The sequence below is a fragment of the Polyodon spathula genome, chromosome 4 (assembly GCF_017654505.1).
Source record: "Polyodon spathula isolate WHYD16114869_AA chromosome 4, ASM1765450v1, whole genome shotgun sequence".
NCBI lineage: Eukaryota > Metazoa > Chordata > Actinopteri > Acipenseriformes > Polyodontidae > Polyodon > Polyodon spathula.
In genome coordinates this window covers 84,526,730-84,546,989 of record NC_054537.1, presented here as the reverse complement: position 1 = coordinate 84,546,989, position 20,260 = coordinate 84,526,730, and the positions used below count along the sequence as shown (strand labels likewise).

The window sequence follows — 20,260 nt, the reverse complement described above, 5'->3', positions numbered from 1 at the left end:
AATCATGATGCAGCCAGAGCATTGGATGTTGACACGCCACACAGATTTATTATCAACACAAGTGCTGACACTAGGTAGGTAGTGCTGGCAATGGTAGCCATAGTGACACATTTAATAAAGAAAACAAAACAAAGCTAAAAATAAAAGTTTGCCACATAAAAAGGTGAGCGCTAATCCCTCTAACAGGAACTGACCACTCTACGCAAACCCTCTCTATACTGTTTGGGATCAACATCCACTAAACTGACCTAATTCTGGGCTCTCAGCAGTCTCACTCCAATCTGTAAAATGCTAAAAATGCCTACTTTTCATTGGCTGTTGTTTAAATCACTAAAAGGACCTTTCCAGAAATGCAGATGAGACTCAGATCTACAATTAGGTTGTTTTTTTATTATTATAACCTTGGATTTATTTGCTGTCTGCTATTACGGTATTGTTGTTTACCTGAATATTTCTCAAATGGACAACTTTAAAATCTGAACCTATTTTTGTTTCTCATACGCAATTGATTGACATTTGCAATGTGTACGATTTTGTTTACTTTCGTCCATGTTAGCCAGATGAATAACTATGATAAATGATTCTGATCTAAATGGCCTGTAGCTCCTAACCACCAGCTATAATGACGGTGAATTTCCCTTTTTGAGCCAGGTGCACGTTTATCTTCATGCATGGAATGAAATGAGTTCTGAACTACTGGTTGTACCATTTTAACCATATGGCTTTGGAATGTAAGCAGCCAATCAGAATTCAGGAACTCATAACCTTCATGTACAGGGCCCTCCATCCACTGATCTCTAAATAAAGGCTGTCTAAAAAGAGCTCTCCAATACTGCAGGGAGTGCTCCTTAACAATAAACTACCTTATTACCTTCTATTGAAGAGTTGACCCCTCTGAGCATAATAAATGGAACCTCCTCCAGCCCAGGGAAAGCAGTCTATCCACAGTATCAGATCATTTGCAAAAAACACTTTTTTCGTCGTAAAAGAGTGAGTTAACAAAATAAGCTTTTAATGCCTTTCTGCACCCTTCTATTTATCGAGATAGGAGCACAGATTATCACCGATCTGTAGCGCCCTGGGTGGTCAAGTAGGTACAGTATTTACTGTTAAATACCCATGCATTTTATTGGCCAAATTAGCCATACAATAAGCAAGTATGACCCCTATTCAGTATACTATACATGCTGTATTTTGACACGTGGACAGCTAATGGCAATTGTAGATTAAATGGTAAAGAAATACACGGTATATACCTATGGCTTGGTGTTTGCACGACTTGTCTGTGGTATTAAGATAAATGATTTTCATTTCGCTTTCTCTACTTCCCGCTGAGTCCAATCATGTTTTTGCAAAGCCCCATTTTCATCTGCATTATGTCTCGGGTTACTAGGGGAAAGGTAATTGCAGTGCGGGGCAGAAACAAGTTGCTTGGGAACGTAACCTAGCTGCATATACTTGGTTTGTCTGCTGGAGTGGCGCATTGTGAGTAATTCACAGTTAAAGTACGTACCGTTACAGACAAAGGTATTCTATTCGCATTTGGGTAAGTTGAAAAAAGACCTTGCACATGTTTTAAAAACAATATTGTACCGGTACATAAAAAAAATAAAAAATACAAACTTTTAAAAAACACTAAGATCGACAGTAGTATAAATAAATAAATAAATATACTGTTGTCTTACGATATAGGCAGCAGTACTATTTGAGAGTATGTTTTCAGTGATTTTCTTGGGATTAGTTTGTTGTTTGCTTTGCAAGTTTTATGGGTATAGCTATACTGGTGTAAGCAAGTGGGTTGACGTCTGACATCGACATGTGTCATAGACAGCAGTTGTTGTAGCGTGCGAGTTCCCATTTAAATTTTTTTTAAAAAAAACCTTGGGAAATGCCAATTTCCAGAATTTGTTTTATTAAATGTGAATCAAACAAATTGATGTCTGTGCGTGCAAAAGTCTACTTCCATAATCCTTTTAGGCTTACAGTTATTATATAACCAGAGCAGGTAAATAAGATGGCCTAAAGTTGAGATTATTGTTAAAAATGTGGCAACAATTTGCTAAATAAACACATAGGAATGTAGCTTACAACCATTAAATACTAGAAGTTGCTTGTTTAAATAAGAATTAATTGCAGTAATAGCTAGTGTACTTGATTAAATATATACAGTGCCATGAAAAAGTATTTGCCCCCTGTCTGATTTTCTGCATTTTTGCACATTTTTCAGGATTGAATTTGTTCAGATCTTTTTTGTGGGTTGCAGTAGTATATAGAGGGAATCTGAGAGAAAAAAATGACACCAAAGTTTAGTGCTTCTTTCATTTGTTTGGTGCGCAAGGTAATCAAACATACAATATTCAGGTGTGAAAAAGTTATTGCCCCCCCACAGTTAACTCAACCCAATTAAAGGGATAATTAGGGTCAGCTGTTTGAATACTTTGGTTAACAATTAGGCCTGATTTGGGCTAGTCCTGCCCGGTATAAATCTGACTAACTTTGGCCCTTACCATCAGAGTGAAGTTGTGAGCACACACAGGTTCTAGAGGCACATCATGCCACAATCAAAAGAAATTCCTGAAGACCTCCGGGAAAAAAAAAAAAAGTTGTTGATGCATATCAGTCTGGAAAGGGTTACAAAGCCATTTCTAAGGTTCTGGGACTCCACTAAACCACAGTCAGAGCCATATTGTCCAAATGGAAAAAGTTTGGCACAGTAGTGAATCTTCCCAGGAGTGGCCGTCCTGCCAAAATCTCTCCAAGAGCAAGGCGTAAAATCATCCAGGAAGTCACAAAAGAACCCTAGAACAACATCTAGGGATCTGCAGGCCTCTCTACCTTGGCTAAGGTCAGTGTTCATTACTCCACCGTCAGAAAGACACTGGGCAAAAATGGGATTCGTGGCAGAGTAGCAAGGCGGAAACCACTGCTCACTAAGAAGAACATGAATGCTCGTCTCAAGTTTGCCAAAAAGCACCTGGATGATCCTCAAGAGTTCTGGAACAATGTTCTATGGACAGATGAATCAAAAGTGGAACTTTTTGGCCAACAGGGCCCCCATTATGTGTTGCGATAACCAAACACTGCATTCCGCAGTAAGAACTTCATACCAACGGTCAAGCATGGTGGTGGTAGTCTCATGATTTGGGAATGCTTTGCTGCATCAGGACCTGGACAACTTGCCATCATTGAAGGAACCATGATACTTTTTCACGGTACTGTATACATCAAAATAATTGATTTGCAATAGATGGGGTGCCCACAAAAGTACTTTTGAACCTAGTCTTACAGTATCTGCTATTTACATAAAGTTTTTATTATTATTATTATTATTATTATTATTATTATTATTATTATTATTATTATTATTATTATATTATTTCTTGCTGGCTTGAAATACGTTTTGCACAATAGATTCCCCTCACCTGTTCCCAACATCTGGTTGGGTTTATTGTTTTAGACAGGAATTTGACACCAATGAACTGGTATGTCATTAACCTTCATTTGAATGCCTAAGGTTAATACTGTAAATGGTGAAGATATCGTATTTATAGTTTAGCTGCAGGTGCACAAGCTCACTGGCCCTTCTGTCAGTTTGTGTCACCAATTAAACAAAAAGTATGTTAAGCTGAAATTGAAACACTAAATAAATAAATAAATAAATAAAATTTAGCAACAAATGTTTCGACTGGACTTTCTTCAAGAAAAAGACTTCTAGTCGAAAAGTTTGTCATTGAATTTTAGTTTCTTTTTAATATTTTTAAATTCAGCACTATACAGTGTTTAATAGCTATGGATGAAATTATGGACTGTCATGTTTGTCCACGATACCCCAACTTAAAGTATGTAAACTAAACAATAACAGATAAAGTATAATAAACATCTTTTTTTTTTTTTTTTTTTGGTTTATTGCTTTACCCGTTATCCAGGTAGAAGATGGAAAATCAAGTTTTTGAATCAACAGCGGAGCGCACGTTTCAGTATCAGAACTCCCTGCCTCCGCTGCCATTGCCTTCATTCGAGGAATCTTTACACAAATATTTGGATGCAGGTTTGGAATTTTATTAAATGTACCAGCAGAACATGAAAAGTAAATGTTCAAAGCTTGTATTAATCAGTTAATATTTCAGACTGGTTTCACATACTTTGATTAGCACTAATCTTGGACTGTCTAATGTCATTTTAGCAAATGCAGTCCAAGATTAGTGCTAGTCAGGGTTTGTGAAATCAACCAAATGCGATTCTTGTATTAGTGGGCAAAAAATTATTTAATTTTGGCAGAACATCTTTTGTTCAACCTGACAGCCCTGCAATAAATCATCCCTATAGGCTTAAGCCATATTGAGCTCATGTGTTTTTTTGGTTTCCAAATGACAAATGTTTTGAAATAGTGGGCCCTATTCACAAAGCTGTAAATATTTAAAGATACATTAAACAAAGTGCATCACGTAATTAATACTTCAGAGATTTTAAAAAAATAAAAATACAAAAATTATTTTTTAAAATCGCATTTATGAATGCAGAACAAAATGCAGCCTGACAGTCTGGCACATTGGTACTTCATTTTAACCCCAAAAACATGTTTTTGGTAGTGGTGACTGCTAATGCTGATGCTGCATTAAATGATGAAATATATTTCTGACACCTCGTTAAAGTACTAAATTAAAATAATAGCTCTCATCCAATACAGTTGTTGTTTTTTTTTAATTGGTCTATTGATTTTCTTTTTTGAAATCCTGTTTCTTTTTTAGTGAAGCCATTTTCAAGTAAAGAGGATTTTAAGAAAACATCAGAGCTAGTAAAGGATTTCGGTAGAGGCGTTGGTAAAGAATTACATCAGAAATTACTGAAGAGGGCTAGGGTTAAAAGAAATTGGGTAAGACTTTGTTATATTTTATACTGTTGTAACAGAGAGCTATAGGGCGGGCACCAGATGATACTTACGAATGACATCAGTATTTATCTCGGAGAACCCCTTGATTCTTTTTTTGTGAGTCAGTTTATTAATTTATATACGCATATATAGATAATGGATATGTGTATATTAAACCTTGGTTTTACAATCTGTTTTGTGATTGGTTATACACCATCACGTGACAGATTATAGTCTGCACGATAACCCCAGAAGTCCAATGTTCTATATTCATAGCAGCAGCACTTATAGTTTGAGTCTTCCATAGCAACTGTTCTGACCTAGACTGACGTGCAAAGAAAAAATGTCAGAATCACATTTTTCTCAACTTTCTGGAGATAATCTTCCAAAAAGTCTAAACGAAAAAGACACTAAAAACACAAAAATTATAACAAAAACATTTCTCACAATCTTTCAGCAATAAACACACACAGTCCAAAAACACAGACACAGAGTATTCCTGGAGAAAGACCTGAGCCGTCTTTTGACTTCTGCGAGAGTTCTGCGCTGCATTTCAGATACTGAATGCAGATACTATCCCCCACGGGGACAATAGGTTTCCACTATACCCCTCAATGTGTGTATTATAGTACACCCTGACATATAAAGCCATCTGCATTGGTGATGTCTCCTGTCGCACATTAAAACTAGCTATACAGTTTAGTTATTCTTAATTAACTAAAATGTATATTTTTTGTATAATATAGTATAGTATTGAGTTCTTCACATGATGCAAGCTGATCTTCATCCCACACAAGGTTAGAGTGGCCAGTAAAATCACTCATGTTGTTTCTGTTTAAGGGGTTCTTTACTCTAAACAGTATCTTGCATTCACAGCTGGAGGAGTGGTGGCTGAACAGTGCTTACCTTGAAGTTCGCATTCCATCACAGCTCAATATGAACTTTGGAGGCCCTGCTCCCTACCTGGAACACTACTGGCCTCCCAAAGCAGGCACCCAGCTAGAGAGAACAAGCATTGCTGTGTGGAACACGCTGCTGTACTGGGACCTCATAAGGACGTATGTAACGCTATGACATATGGAAGTTATATATATTATGTAATATATATTATATATATATATATATATATATATATATATATATATATATATATATATATATATATAGTACTGTGCAAAAGTTTTAGGCAGGTGTGAAAAAATGCTGTAAAGTAAGAATGCTTTCAAAAATAGACATGTTAACAGATTAGATTTATCAATTAACAACATGCAAAGTGAGTGAACAGAAGAAAAATCTACATCAAATCAATATTTGGTGTGATCACCCTTTGCCTTCAAAACAGCATCAATTCTTCTAGGTACACTTGCACAAAGTTTTTGAATAAATTTGGCAGGTAGGTTGGCCCAAACATCTTGGAGAACTAACCACAGTTCTTCTGTGGATTTAGGCAGCCTCAGTTGCTTCTCTCTCTTCATGTAATCCCAGACAGACTCGATGATGTTGAGATCAGGGGTCTGTGGGGGCCATACCATCACTTCCAGGACTCCTTGTTCTTCTTTACGCTGAAGATAGTTCTTAATGACTTTCACTGTATGTTTGGGGTCGTTGTCATGCTGCAGAATAAATTTGGGGCCAATCAGATGCCTCCCTGATGATATTGCATGATGACCAAATCCCCAACTCCATTTGCAGAAATGCAGCCCCAAACTTGCAAGGAACCTCCACCATGCTTCAATGTTGCCTGCAGACACTCATTCGTGTACTGCTCTCCAGCCTTTCGTGAACAAACTGCTCTGCTACAGCCAAATATTTCAAATTTTGACTCATCAGTCCAGAGCACCTGCTGCCATTTTTCTGCACCCCAGTTCCTGTGTTTTTGTGCATAGTTGAGTCGCTTGGCCTTGTTTCCACGTCGGAGGTATGGCTTTTTGGCCGCAAGTCTTCCACGAAGGCCACTTCTGACTTCTCCGGACAGTAGATGGTGTACCAGGGCCCCACTGTTTTCTGCCAATTCTGAGCTGATGGCACTGCTGGACATCTTCCGATTGCGAAGGTCAGTAAGCATGATGTGTCTTTCATCTGCTGCGGTAAGTTTCCTTGGCCGACCTCTGCATCTACGGTCCTCAACGTTGCCTGTTTCTTTGTGCTTCTTCAAAAGAGCTTGGACAGCACATCTGGAAACCCCTGTCTGCCTTGAAATTTCTGCCTGGGAGAGACCTTGCTGATGCAGTATAACTACCTTGTCTTGTTGCTGTGCTCAGTCTTGCCATGGTGTATGACTTTTGACAGTAAACTGTCTTCAGCAACCTTACCTTGTTAGCTGAGTTTGGCTGTTCCTCACCCAGTTTTATTCCTCCTACACAGCTGTATCTGTTTCAGTTAATGATTATGTTTCAACCTACGTATTGAACTGATGATCATTAGCACCTGTTTGGTATAATTGTTTAATCGTACACCTGACTATAAATCCCTGACTTTGTGCAAGTGTACCTAGAAAAATTTATGCTGTTTTGAAGGCAAAGGGTGGTCACACCAAATATTGATTTGAAGTAGATTTTTCTTCTTTTCACTCACTTTGCATTTTGTTACATTTTTTCACACCTGCCTAAAACTTTTGCACAGTACTGTATAAGTGTGTGTGTGTGTGTGTGTGTGTGTGTATATATATATATATATATATATATATATATATATATATATATATATATATATATATATATATATATATATATATATATATATATATATATATATATATATATATATACATTTAGTGCATTCTGAAACAGTGATCAGCAAATAAAACTAGCTTAAAAAACCACACAGATTTCATGTGCCACCATATAGAGGAAGAATGTAAACTGCTTATCAAGTTATGAAACCTGCTGAGGACCTTTAAGAGTCAGAATCTTAGAGTAGATGGAGGCTGTATGTCTGTCTGTCTGACGCGTGCATACGGTGGTTGTAGGTCATGATGATTTCCTTTTCATGACAGATTGTTCTCATTTGTCCTTTACTGATGTGGAGGGAGATTTATGTCGCTACTGACATGTATCTTGTTTATTAATTTGTTTCAGTGAAAGGCTGGCTGTACATAAGACAGGAAGCTCACCTTTAGATATGGACCAGTTCCGGTACCTGTACTGTACTTGTAAAGTTCCAGGAGTCACTAGAGATGCTATTATCAACTACTTCAAGACCGGTACGAAATCACTATTTGAGATGATATTTTCAGTGATTCTCTTGTGATTCGTCCCTTGTTTTCACTGCATATCTATCAATGCAAGTGCATGGTATAGCTATTGAAAGCAGGTGGACATTGACAGTGTCATGTAGAGAGAGAGCAGTTGTTGTAGCTTGCAAATCATTTCCTATGGTATATGGGGTTTGCTTGGTAGATCTCACCAAAGCCAGTGATTTTAAATTAGCAGTGTGCCACTAGGTTGTCGAAAGTTGTCTCTGATTAATATTGAGTTCAAATAGAGTTGAAATAGTTTATTGGTTAAAAATAAATAAATACATTTTAAAAAAATTGTTTTCTTCTTTTTTTATAATTAAATCTGTAGTTTTGAATTTCTCACACGTACAGAGAGTGAAGGACGGTGCCCTTCCCATTTAGTGGTGATGTGTCGGGGCCGAATCTTTGCTTTTGATGCTCTGCATGAGGATCAAATTCTTAGTCCTCCAGAACTTCTCAGGTACTTTAATGTTGCTTGTGTTGTAAAATCTCCTGGTTAGAATAGCAGCACATTACCTTGCAGGTCATAGAATGCTGGCCTCAGGCACACAGCAGAGCTGTTTTCATGGTATAAGCAAATCCTGTTAATACAGTACATAGTAAACAGTTTCAGCAAATTTCTTATCATCTAGGCCGGGGGTAAACAGGGGTCATTTAAAGAGAATGAAGGCTTGTTTACTGTGCACATACCTATACGTTGACTAGTCTGCACTTCGCTTGTAAAATCAACAACATCAAAATGTTCAGCTATGATTTTATACAGTGCAGTTATGTTTGCTCAACACTTCAATATTCATTTATTTATACATTTGTTTTGAGTAAAAAAACAATTAAAAATCAAAACACTACTATCTACACAAAGACTCCATCTAAAGCATTGGTTAGGAAGATGGTATTGCCAAGACTATGTTTTAGTCTTACTGCCCTTTCCTGTAAAAGTTTCAAATGAAACAATGCCTAACTCTGTCCTGGTTAGTCACGCTAGATACAATAGCAAGGATAGACAGAAGGCTGTCAGCTTACAGGCTGTGATAAAGCGTAGATGTAAGGACACAGGTGGTATGACCTTACCTTCAGTTAGAAAAAAAAATAATTTAAAAAGTTATTAATGGGCACTCCCAAAACAGATTGGTATCTCAGTACATTTTGCAATACAGTACAATCCACATTTCTATAGCGCCTTTCATCACAAGGATCGCAAAGTGCGTTACACACAAAAATAATTAAACAATGAAGGGTAGAACAGAACCCAGCCTGTAAATACATGTTTAAATAGAATATTATGATTTTATTATTTAAAAATGTATTTTGTGTGTATTTAAAACAAGTGATTTTCTTTGTTATTGGTTTGAATGTGGTCTGACAGAGGCGATGGTTGCAGCTCGTCTCTGTCAGACATCTTGTGAGAATGCGTGGTCGGCAGCAAATTAAGAGTTGCTGTCGACCACGCAGATATTAAAAACTTGTGCAGAATGTGACCATCTCCAGTTTGATTAATTTATTACTAATCTAAAGATGGTCAGATGTATAAAAACCTGCAGCTGATCGGGGTGGGTGTTTTGGAAGGAGGAACGCGAGAGACGGGGACAAATTGAAAGTAAAAACGAAACAAAGTAAAAAAGGAAAATGATACAATTGCTACACATGCTGGAAGCATCAGCACGGTACTTGTTGGGATCAGTTTGTTTTCGAGATTTTGACCATTTATTTTGCTCTGTGTTTTTGTGAAACTGTTTTGTTTAAGTAAATACAAGCTCACCAGCGCTTTCAACCCAGTAAGTACCAGTCAGCCTCAGAGTCAACTTCTTGGTCTGGGTACATTAACACTGAGCCGTCCTGCCACACGGTGTAATACAAAATGTAATAAAACAGAAATTAAAAGAAAGAGATACATGTGGTTTTAATTGCACAATTAGAAAAACTAAGATGAAAAGCAACATTTGTCAAAATAGAACAATGAAAAACAGTAATACAAATATCAATAAAATTTGACTTAAAAAGAAAAATGCAGTTTTGATTTTGATATTCTGACTGGTAATGGGAAAACAAGTTATGGATAAATCTAAATTGATACAGTTGCATGTGCTCTGTGAAAATACAGGTAAAATCAATTAGCTGGTGTCTGTCTTTCTTGTCTTGTCAGGCAATTGGCAGTAATCAGACCGAGGTGTGACAATGAACCCAATGGGGTTGGACTTCCTACTTTGACCACTGAGGAGCGAACCCGCTGGGCTCAAGTTAGTGAAACTTCTTTTACACGACTAGTACATGAACTGACACCTGCCACCATTGTGGGCATCTGTGTGCCGCGCCACTTCAGAACTGGTATTATTAAGGTTGAATGCTAAAACTCTCTGTTTTTTCAGTAGGCATATTAATCCTCACATTAAATACATTACAAATGGGGGCAGTGGGGTGTAATTGTAGCATGTTGATTTACAGTATGAACTTTATTTTAGGCACGGCAGTATCTCATTGAACTGGACCCAAAGAATCTGACTTTACTTGAAACAATTCAGAGCAGTTTGTTTGTGGTGTCTCTAGATGATGTCACCCCTTATTCAACACCTGACAATTATACCCAGGTAAGAAATGTAAAGTAATGTTTTCAAGCATCTTGTTCACATTCGGTACAAGGCTTGCCCATCTGTTCTAGTATTAACTTCTAGGTTGTCGTCCAAAAAAAAAAAAAAGTGTATACTTAAGTTTGAAGGTGCGTGGAAGTGGGTTCCCAGAAAATCAGGTATGCATGTGTAGGTATGGTCAGAAGTAAATGGAACGTGACAGCTTTTTACAACTGCCATCCAAAACACTTCAGTCAATACGTATTCATAAATTCATAAAAAAGAAAACCTCTTTGTTTTCTCCTAAGAGATGAAGAACCTCATTTTGATGATGGAGCAAACCTCTACTGCTAGTACCCCTGATGTTGATGATAAAACTCTGAGCAAGTTGCCTTTGCCATCTCTAATGTAGTTGATCGATTTTTCTGACTTTCCTCACTCTAAAATGTCTCTTGTACTGTCTCAATTTGCTCAACTGACTTCCTAACGGTTCTGATAAACCAGACTGCTGTTATATCTAGCAATGGTGGTTAACCTGTTAGATTTATTTCTGTCTGGCTCAATCAGTCCTACCAAAGTTCTAGCACATTCACCTTGACACACCTTCTGCGGTTTTTCAAGTGTCCATCTCGGACTTTTTTTTCTGGCGATAATTTCCTTCCAAACCTCATATTTCCGCATACGCACCACATTGGAAGGTCATCTTTTCTACATGTTCCATTGTATCACCTCTCTGTTTTTTACCCATCACTTTCAAATACCATCATGTATGTGTTGACAGCAAAAAATGGATGACAGTGTGTGTGATGCAGTGTTGATATGCACAGTCTTCCGATTGCCACGGATTCTTGTTATCTCCAGACAAGGTTAACTACAACTCTGCTTGGCAGCTGTTCAAGTATCACAGCACAGTAGTTGATCTCCATGGAGACTTCACACTGCAGATTAGGTTAGGTTTGCTTTGTCAACAAAAAGAACATTTGTTATTTTTCACTTCCAAACTAAAATGTTCTGAACAGTATACTAGTCAGAGTTTTACAAATATCCATCTCTGACTTAATTTTCTGGGGATAATTATGTATTTTTCACAAAGTATCCTTACATAATACATTCCATTTTAATGTATTCTTACAGGACTCCTGTGATGTCATAAGTTCATTACCTGAACAAGGAGCATGCATGTGGCATAATGGAATTACTGTATTGAGAAAAGTGAATACAATAATAAGAGCAGAGAGAGAAAAAGCAAACGAAATATAAATCACCAATAGCACATGAAATAAAGATCGACCAAGTTTAAACATAGTATTCAAACATGCTATCACTCTTCTAACAGCTTAAGAAGCCTTCAAATATTATTTCACAACTCAGATGGAAGGTAGGTTCTGACAAAGCAATATTGGTTTCGCTGCAATGATTGACTGCGTATTAAAATAGTCTGAATATTGTTGCGATCAGAGGCCGTCTGGCTCCATTCTCCCTGGGTTTCACTTTACAAACTAAGGCAAGGTGAGATATGTTTGTTTATTTTTAAAAAAAAATTAATTTAAAAAAAACAAAAAAAAAACATAGATGGTGAAGGTTGGGTTACTGGAAACGCAAGAGCAAAAGTCCTCAGGAACACAGCGACACTCGTTCAGTCAGCCCATCAGGTCAGAATCAAGCGCAGGAAAATAAAGATTGGCATTAGGCCCGGTTTTGTTTTAGGCAAGGCATTATTTTAGCCTCTGTCATCTTCGAGGTGGTTGCATTGTCCCATGCCTGACAAGAGTTCTGAGTACATTCCAAAGGATAACAGTTCTCCAATAACAAAATCTTTAAGGCAGTTCTCAATCACCAAGTAAGTTTCCACAGGTTGCTGTGTTGGGAGGTCAGGAGCATTTATGGTATTTTCCTAGTTCTATATGTTAATCCACCTCCATTAGAAGGAGATGGTTCTTAATCACTAAGTGTGTATGTTTTAAACCTAGCCCAAAGATTATCTTTAAAAAAAAAAAAAAAAAACTTGATATCAAATACATTATTTCACAGTATATGGGCTTTATATTAGTTAAGAAAAAAAAGGTTATTTTTGTTAATTTTCCAGAGCCGCACTAAAATATATGAAGTCGATAGACCTGTCATTCTGCCTGTACAGTGTCGCTTTGGAGATGTCCCAAAAGCTGTGTTGGAGAGATTTATACCTAAATTTTATTGATACTGCGAAAAGTTAAAAAAGCCAACCAACAAAAACAAGACGATGAACAAGGGAATAAACAACCCTTGGTCACAAGAACACAAAAATGGTTCAGAAACTGAGGATTACTCTGTTAGGTGTTAATGATCTTTTGTAAAGCTGTTGTATACAAATAATTCAGCCTTTCGAATGAGGTGTTGGATGCGCAAATAAATTAATTTCTATTGACGTATGCAGTACACAGTGTTACACATGCCTAGCCTATACAGTGGGTGAATGGGGGGACCCCGGTTAGATGCTACTGGCATCTTGTAAAACTATCCTATACAAATAATAATCATGTAGATGAAATAAAAAGGCTTCAGCCTTTCAAATGTGTTGGATTGGCAAATAACTGAATTCAAAATGATGTGGGCTATACTCAAAAGTACGCAATCTAACCCCTCTGATCTGTCCACCTGATTCTGTATAGACTAATATAGACATGGTTGCTAGGTTACCGGCTTCTTTCGTGTTGATCTAAAGAAATATATAGGTTATTCACAAACAAATGTCGTCTTAAATAACTTTGTGAAAATGGGCAGTTCACTCATGAAGGCAGTAGGCAGAAGTGTTGTTAACTTGACTTTGTTTCTGATAGTTTTCCCTTAGAATTCTGATTGAGTGTTTTGAACTTCTGAATTGTCATTTTCTTAAACTAGATGGCTTCAGTAGCGCTGACTGGAGATCCAACTATACGCTGGGGAGACAAATCCTACAACTTTCTCTGCTATGCTGATGGTTCTTTTGGTTCAAACTGTGATGTAAGTGATTTTTTTAAAATTCATATTCATTTAGTGAGTACAAATTTGCTAAATTTAATATGACTAATGGAAATGTTTACATTTAGAAAAATCTCTAATCAATTCATAAGTTGTTGGACAGGGGTGTCTCAAACTACAATCTGAGTAGTTTGAGTTAAATGATTAACTTAATCACATTAATATACAAATATTGCTTGACGGTAATTTTGGATATAGTATAACTGATTCAATAATGTAGCATGCCAACATTACTGTTACACTGGTTACAAGAAAGTGAACACAAGCCACTTTATTCATTGAGGACAGCAGCTGGACATTTTAATTTGTGGAGGCAGTGGATAAAAACCGGACCAAAACGAAACTAGAACAAAACACTTCACAGGATTGCTCTGCCTCTAGAGTCTATGATTTGTATGTGCATATGAATTTGTAAACAGCAAATACTGTATTTACTCAAATTTAAGTCACCCCTTGATCCAAGTTGCACCCCCAAATTCGAAGACCAACAAAAAAAAAAGACCCTGAATGCAAGTCGCTTTTAACTTAATGCAAAAAAAATAATGTGTAACTGTTGAATTAACTTTTAATTTCTACATGCCAGCATGGGACACGATACAACCAGTACGATTAATGCAAGCAGAGGTGCAACACCATAATAGATCATAGATCTCATTTACATTCATTTTATTATTTATTTAAACAAAGTTAAAAACAGCAGCATTTCGGCCAGGTGGCCTTCATCAAGCTGTAGTGAATCGACACAACGTTTGCTATTAAATACATTAACACAGGCCCTCAATTAGTGAATTAGTGATTTAAAATGAACCATTCAAGTAGTCATCATGATGTGTGTAAACAGTACTACACCATATAGGAGTTAAAAACAGGTATATTTCTTTTACTTTAATCATTCATTTCAATATTACCTTATTCACAACATAATTTACTTATATTCATGGCTGTACATACCCACAAACAATCTTGTGATGTATTGTATATTCAATAATTTATAGTGTTCCGCGTTTCTGGTTTATTCTGAATTTTACCGAAAAATTACAGGATTTTTTTTTTTTTAACTGGATGCAGAATTTTTGTCTATTCAGTATTTTCCCGGTACTATTTTCTAGGAAATACACAATATTTTGATTAAAATGCTGTTTCATTTTGACTCTGACACTGTAATAAGCAGCCCTACACTGTATCCTAGGAAACAGCAGATGTTTAGACGTCGGAGGATCAAATAACGTTCAAACGTGGTTCTTCGCTTCACTAACACCAGATTGTGTTGGCCAAAGTCTGATTATTGTGGCAAGGGCATTGTAACTAGTAGCTTGAGAAAACGTATATCAGTTTATGAATGTTCAAAAGAAATCAAATGTTTCGAAGTATGCAAAAAGCAGAAGTGTGTCAGGTGAGACAGAGGATGCATAGCGCTGCAAATACAGCTGCATTGATGTACATGTGCGCACTAACAGAATGAAAGAGCATACTGAAACTTAAGCGACACATTAAACTAAAACAACAAAGTGAACCGAGATAAGCAATCCATTTCTGCGGCTTTTACACGCGTTTTAACAAAGAGAGCGCAGAATGACTGTTAATGAGTTTGTCAGAGCTCTGTGCCTTGCTGGACTGCCACAGTTTATTGCAGAGATGTATGTATTGGTGACTTTGTGCGATAGTACTGTCTGTCCATCAGCTAACACACTGCCTAATGCCGACAGTCTTAATCGTAAATATCTGACAGAAAATGGTGGTGCTTTAGCTGGTAAATTTATGGAACGCATTGATGGAAATGTCCAGTGTGATTTTTTTTTAGACGCGTTTCCTGATGGATTGCACTGTCCAGTTCTGTCAATTTTCTTTTCTTTTTATGATTTCAAGGCGAATAAAACTGGCTTGTTTTGTGCTGATGTCGTGTTCATTGTGTTGCGACCTGTGCTAAGTGTATGTGTTGTCCTGTCATTCCCGCCGTTTGTATGGACCTGTGAGTAAAGAGCGTTTTGTGTCTAGGCAGGGCTCGCACTCTGCCTGGGGTGTCACATGCACAGTGCAGCTGTATGTAGATTGGGTCTGTGTTTGCTGCTCTGTGATTTGTGTTTGGTTTCTAGGGTCTGAGCAATTGGTCAGTGTAAATGTGCACTTGTGTGTGAGCCAAGAGGGCTGTGTTGTGTGTGATCTTGCTGCGGTTGCCTGCCTACCCCTTGTTTACCCCAAAATGTAACAATACCTTCTGCAGATACTATTTCCATCAACACAGCGATTGCCGAAACGTTCGCAAAGTACCAGCTAATTTTTTACAACTTGCGCAGATTCAGCTTCATCATACATGCCAGGGACATTAAACTTAATCAGAAACCAGAATTGCTACACATCATATTCCACATGTACTGAGATTTTTTTCCCCCCCATCTTTTACCGATATTTCAATTAGAAACTTTTTTTTTACTGATTTTTATCGCTATTTAAATATACGTAAAATATATTCCGAAAAATTCCCAGAATTTTTTTTTAAAGCTAAAAACCGAAAACGCGGAAACACTATTTATCTATGAGGGAGAAAGCAGGTTAAGTCATATTCTTCATGGAGTCCCATAGGGCTCAGGCTGTCCAATATGAAAATTAATTTCTGATTGTTCTCTAATGGGATTTTTTTTTTCCCCAGCATGCACCATTTGATGCCATGGTAATAGTATCAATGTGCTATTACATTGATCAGAAATTAAAAGCAAATGAAGGCAGGTGGGAGGTAAGCTTTAATACATTGTTCCTGCAGTTTAAATATAGGCAGTAGATGATGTCATTGTCACCCTATCGTTTCCCTGGTCTATTTCAGGGTTCACAGGTGGTGAGGGACATCGCCCAGCCAGAGGAGCTTGTATTTGCTGTGGATGAGAAGGTGCTTCAGGATATTGAGATAGCTAAGCTGCAGTATCACGATAAGGTAATCCTTTAAAACAAAGTGTTTATTAAATCTTTCAAATTGTATATTTTTTCTCCTCTTAAATTTCATTTTCATTCCATCACTCCACCCCCTTTTATTTTGCTGGAAATGTTCTGGGTCTTCATTTGTTGTTTTATGTCAATTCAGGATAGGCAAATATTTTCAGATACAACACTGATAAACTGCTGGATCTTGTTACCTTTGATGTAGGTCACATGGTCTGATTGCACCTTGGCCATTGGAGTCAATATGACCTACAGTACAGCGATTAAGTATCTGAAACAGTGTTGGCTTTCATAAAATATTGTGCAGGAGTGTACATGGGATTTCAGTTTGAATAAATACATATTACAGCATAGTCCCATTGTACACCCAAACCGATACATTGTGCAAAGGGTTAATGTCTGTAGAGTGGAAGGAAGGCATTCAGCATTTCAGACCTTCATACAAACCTGCTCACTTTTTCTTCAGGCTCAGGACTTGCAGGTAGTATCCTGTGCATTCACTTCCTTTGGCAAAGCTGCAGTTAAGAAAAAGAAGGTTCATCCAGACACATTTGTCCAGCTGGCCCTTCAGTTGTCCTACTATCGGCTTCATGGAAAGTATGTTATTTAATTTAGTGCATTATTTCATGTGTCCCTGCTGTCACCCTTTTGTACTCACTCATGTTTTTTTTATTTATTGCAACTTGAGTATCAATTTGTGTGCTTTTCCCCCTTTGGAAAATAGTTGCACATCTTAGGGTTTTTTTTTTTTTCTTGGTAAAATCGTGTAGTCTGTTATTTTAGTGTTTTTCTGTCTGCATTTCCAGTAAGACCTGTAATTACGATCACCTAAATTAAACAGTCGTCTGTCAGAGTTTTTTTTTTCTTTACAATGAAACGGTAGAGGCACATACTATAGAATACACATCCATTAATCCAGTAGTCCTTTTAGTTAATTCAAGCTTCGCTTTAAGAAAACTTGCAGCAAAAGTTCATTTGATATTTATTTAATTTATTTTAAACCTTGTTTTAATTTCCTCCATTCTGCCTGTATTGATGGTTTGGTGATGTAGTTCTGTCATTTGCCCTCCTGACTTTTTTTTTCTTTTTCACAGGCCAGGGAGCTGTTATGAGACGGCAACCACCAGGCAGTTCTATCATGGGCGCACAGAAACTATGAGGCCCTGTACCGAGGAGTCAGTAATGTGGTGCAAGGCCATGCTAGATCCTGCACTGAACGTATGTTATTGTGTCATGTTCAGGGAAGATAATTTTCCAAAAAATAATTCTTTCAGTTCTGAATCCTTTTTTTTCAGAGTCTCTTGTCCAGCTAGATGCCATACTCTCTTGTTACCGCAGTGGTTTGGAGGATTTTTAGTAAAAGTGTAAAAGGAAGATACTAGGATGTTAAACGTGCGTTTGAGCTGCTTTTCTATAGTTGGCGTATATGGTTCTTATTGAGGCTTCATCACAGTCTGTCAGAATAAAACAGCTGGAGGCTAGATGGCAGAACAGCTTGTTATTTTAATATTTTTCTTTGTACCTTTTAGGCCAGGAAGAGACGACAGAGATTGCTCAGTGCTGTTGCAAAGCACAAAATGGGAAAGGTATTTTTTTTTTTGTAGCCAAACGTAATGGTCAAACACTGCAAAGCTGGTAATTTTATATGGTATGTGTACCATTGACCTCGGACCTAATATGGGTGTTTCAGCGTCTGGCTGTATTAATTATACAGTCCACACACGTTGCTATTAGTATTTCTCAAAGTACAGTTCCATTCATTTACAATTAGTGTCTTGTAAAATTAACAGTTTCCATGCCACATTGACACAAATCTGTTACTTCATGATTACAAACCGTGTGAGCAGATGCCACTCACCGTACCTTATGTAATTGTGTTTGGAAGCTTGAATGGGGACATTTTATGTATGTATTTATTTATGCGTTTACTTATTTACTTGATATCCTTTGAGCCACTTTTCATCAGTTTGATTATTTTGTATCTATTCATAGGTTTTGATAGACATCTTCTTGGGATGTATCTTATTGCACGCGAAGAGGGTCTTCCAGTCCATGGCCTCTACAGTGACCCTGCTTACACTAAAAGGTAATGTTTCTACCAGAGTCCAAATGCCATTCATTATTGATTATAAATCAACCAGTGACAGTGATATATTATAGATTTCTGCCTGTACTGCATGTCAAAGTTTCATTTTTGCTATATCTTGGGAACGTTTCATCCAATAGTGACCATCCTTATCTGATCTATTTCTGGCATCTTCAGAATAGCGGTGAAACAGATTTAAATGTTTAAGTATGTACATGAAAGTAAAATGTGTAAGGCTGTAACATTGTACAAACCATTTAAGCAACAATGTACCTTGTATTTATTAAATAATAAACATGATATAACCCAGCTGTGGCAGGGACAGGGTTAATGCCTCTGCCAGCAACCACAGGTGTGGCCACTGTCCAGTTGGTGCTAACTGGGGAGTGACCACCTGCATCAAAGCAGGCAGAAAGCTTTATGTTGGGGAGAGGTGTAGGTGAGTTTGTAACATTTTTTTAATTATTTCTGTGTTGCCATATTGTAAAGTTCAGTGAAGGCTCTGCCCAGCCTGGACAGTTTTTTGTGGTATTTTGTTTAAACCTTTGTTTTGGCAGTGGTGGAGTGTCCCACCCCTTTATGTTTATTAAGTGTTTTATGTAGTCTGTAGTGTGTTAATGTTGGTGTTTATGTATAAAATACACGGAATATAAGCATGGGTTACGAGCACAAGTGTTTAAAATGTATAGTTGTATTTAGGCACAAGGATTGCACAGCACTTCTCGTGCAGGTAAAATAATATGTGAGCACAGGGAATTGCACTTTTATTAATTCACGTGCAGTTGTACCGAGACTCCCAATTGAATGATTGATTATCAATCGAGTCTCAGTACAGCAGCATAAAAGCAGCATGTTTTCACTCACTCGGGGTTGTGTGTTTGAGTGGAGAACGGGAGAGAGAAGGAGAAATTCAAATAACAATTGCTATTTACTTGTACTTGTTTTCTGTCTGTCTATTTACTTTGGCCAACGCGTCCTTTATTTTCAGTCATGTGTTTTGTTTAAATCTTTTGTTTATTATTTAATAAATATACTTACCGCGAAAGCGCCTCAGTTTTCATCTGCCAGTCCTGGTTGTGGAGTCTATTTCTGGTCTGATGTCACCCCTGCAAAGCCATCCTGTTCACAAGGCCCTTATGCCCTTCTGTTAGTTTTTTTGTGTTATTTTGTTTATTAAATGTGCCCTTTAGCACTTAAACTGCAGCACCTTGAGTCTCTTTCTTGACGCAATCCTGTTACACCAACGTTTACTTGTAGAATGAGTTATATGGTTATGTCGGAAGGTAGATTGGAATGGGGATGGGTATCTGGTTGTTAATTAATAAGAATGACTGTAGTGTGTGTGTTTTTTTGGGGGTTTTTTTGGGTTCATTGTTTTTCAGTGGTGGAGGAGGTCATTTTGTTCTTTCAACCAGCCTAGTGGGTTACACTACAATCCTTGGGGTTGCAGTTCCAATGGTTCATCATGGTTATGGGTTCTTCTACCGCATCAGCGATGGTAAGAATGGAAATTCAAGCTGCATTGCTGTATTCAAACTGGAAAATGGCTATAGCTTGATGAAAATGCCTGCACA

The 20,260-nt window shown here is 37.3% G+C and overlaps 1 protein-coding gene across 1 annotated transcript; it reads left to right on the top strand.

Annotated features, from left to right (window-relative positions):
- Nucleotides 1-1,469: 1,469 nt before the first annotated feature.
- On the top strand, nt 1,470-19,174 carry LOC121315000 (peroxisomal carnitine O-octanoyltransferase-like). Its single transcript, XM_041248826.1, has 15 exons — nt 1,470-1,546; nt 3,927-4,048; nt 4,749-4,873; nt 5,747-5,928; nt 7,948-8,072; nt 8,460-8,568; nt 10,252-10,345; nt 10,568-10,693; nt 13,550-13,651; nt 16,317-16,400; nt 16,488-16,595; nt 17,067-17,197; nt 17,695-17,818; nt 18,130-18,186; nt 18,593-19,174. Exons 2-15 carry the CDS (start codon nt 3,934-3,936, stop codon nt 18,758-18,760), a joined length of 1,650 nt encoding a protein of 549 aa, XP_041104760.1. The 5' UTR covers nt 1,470-1,546; nt 3,927-3,933; the 3' UTR covers nt 18,761-19,174.
- Nucleotides 19,175-20,260: the final 1,086 nt, after the last annotated feature.

What these genes read in the sequence shown, in the direction of transcription:
- LOC121315000 (XM_041248826.1), top strand. Translation starts at nt 3,934, where the DNA reads ATGGAAAATCAAGTTTTTGAATCAACAGCGGAGCGCACGTTTCAGTAT. An exon ending in TATCAACTACTTCAAGACCG is followed by an intron (nt 8,073 to 8,459) that starts GTACGAAATCAC and finishes TCACACGTACAG; the next exon opens with AGAGTGAAGGACGGTGCCCT. An exon ending in CAAATGAAGGCAGGTGGGAG is followed by an intron (nt 16,401 to 16,487) that starts GTAAGCTTTAAT and finishes GGTCTATTTCAG; the next exon opens with GGTTCACAGGTGGTGAGGGA.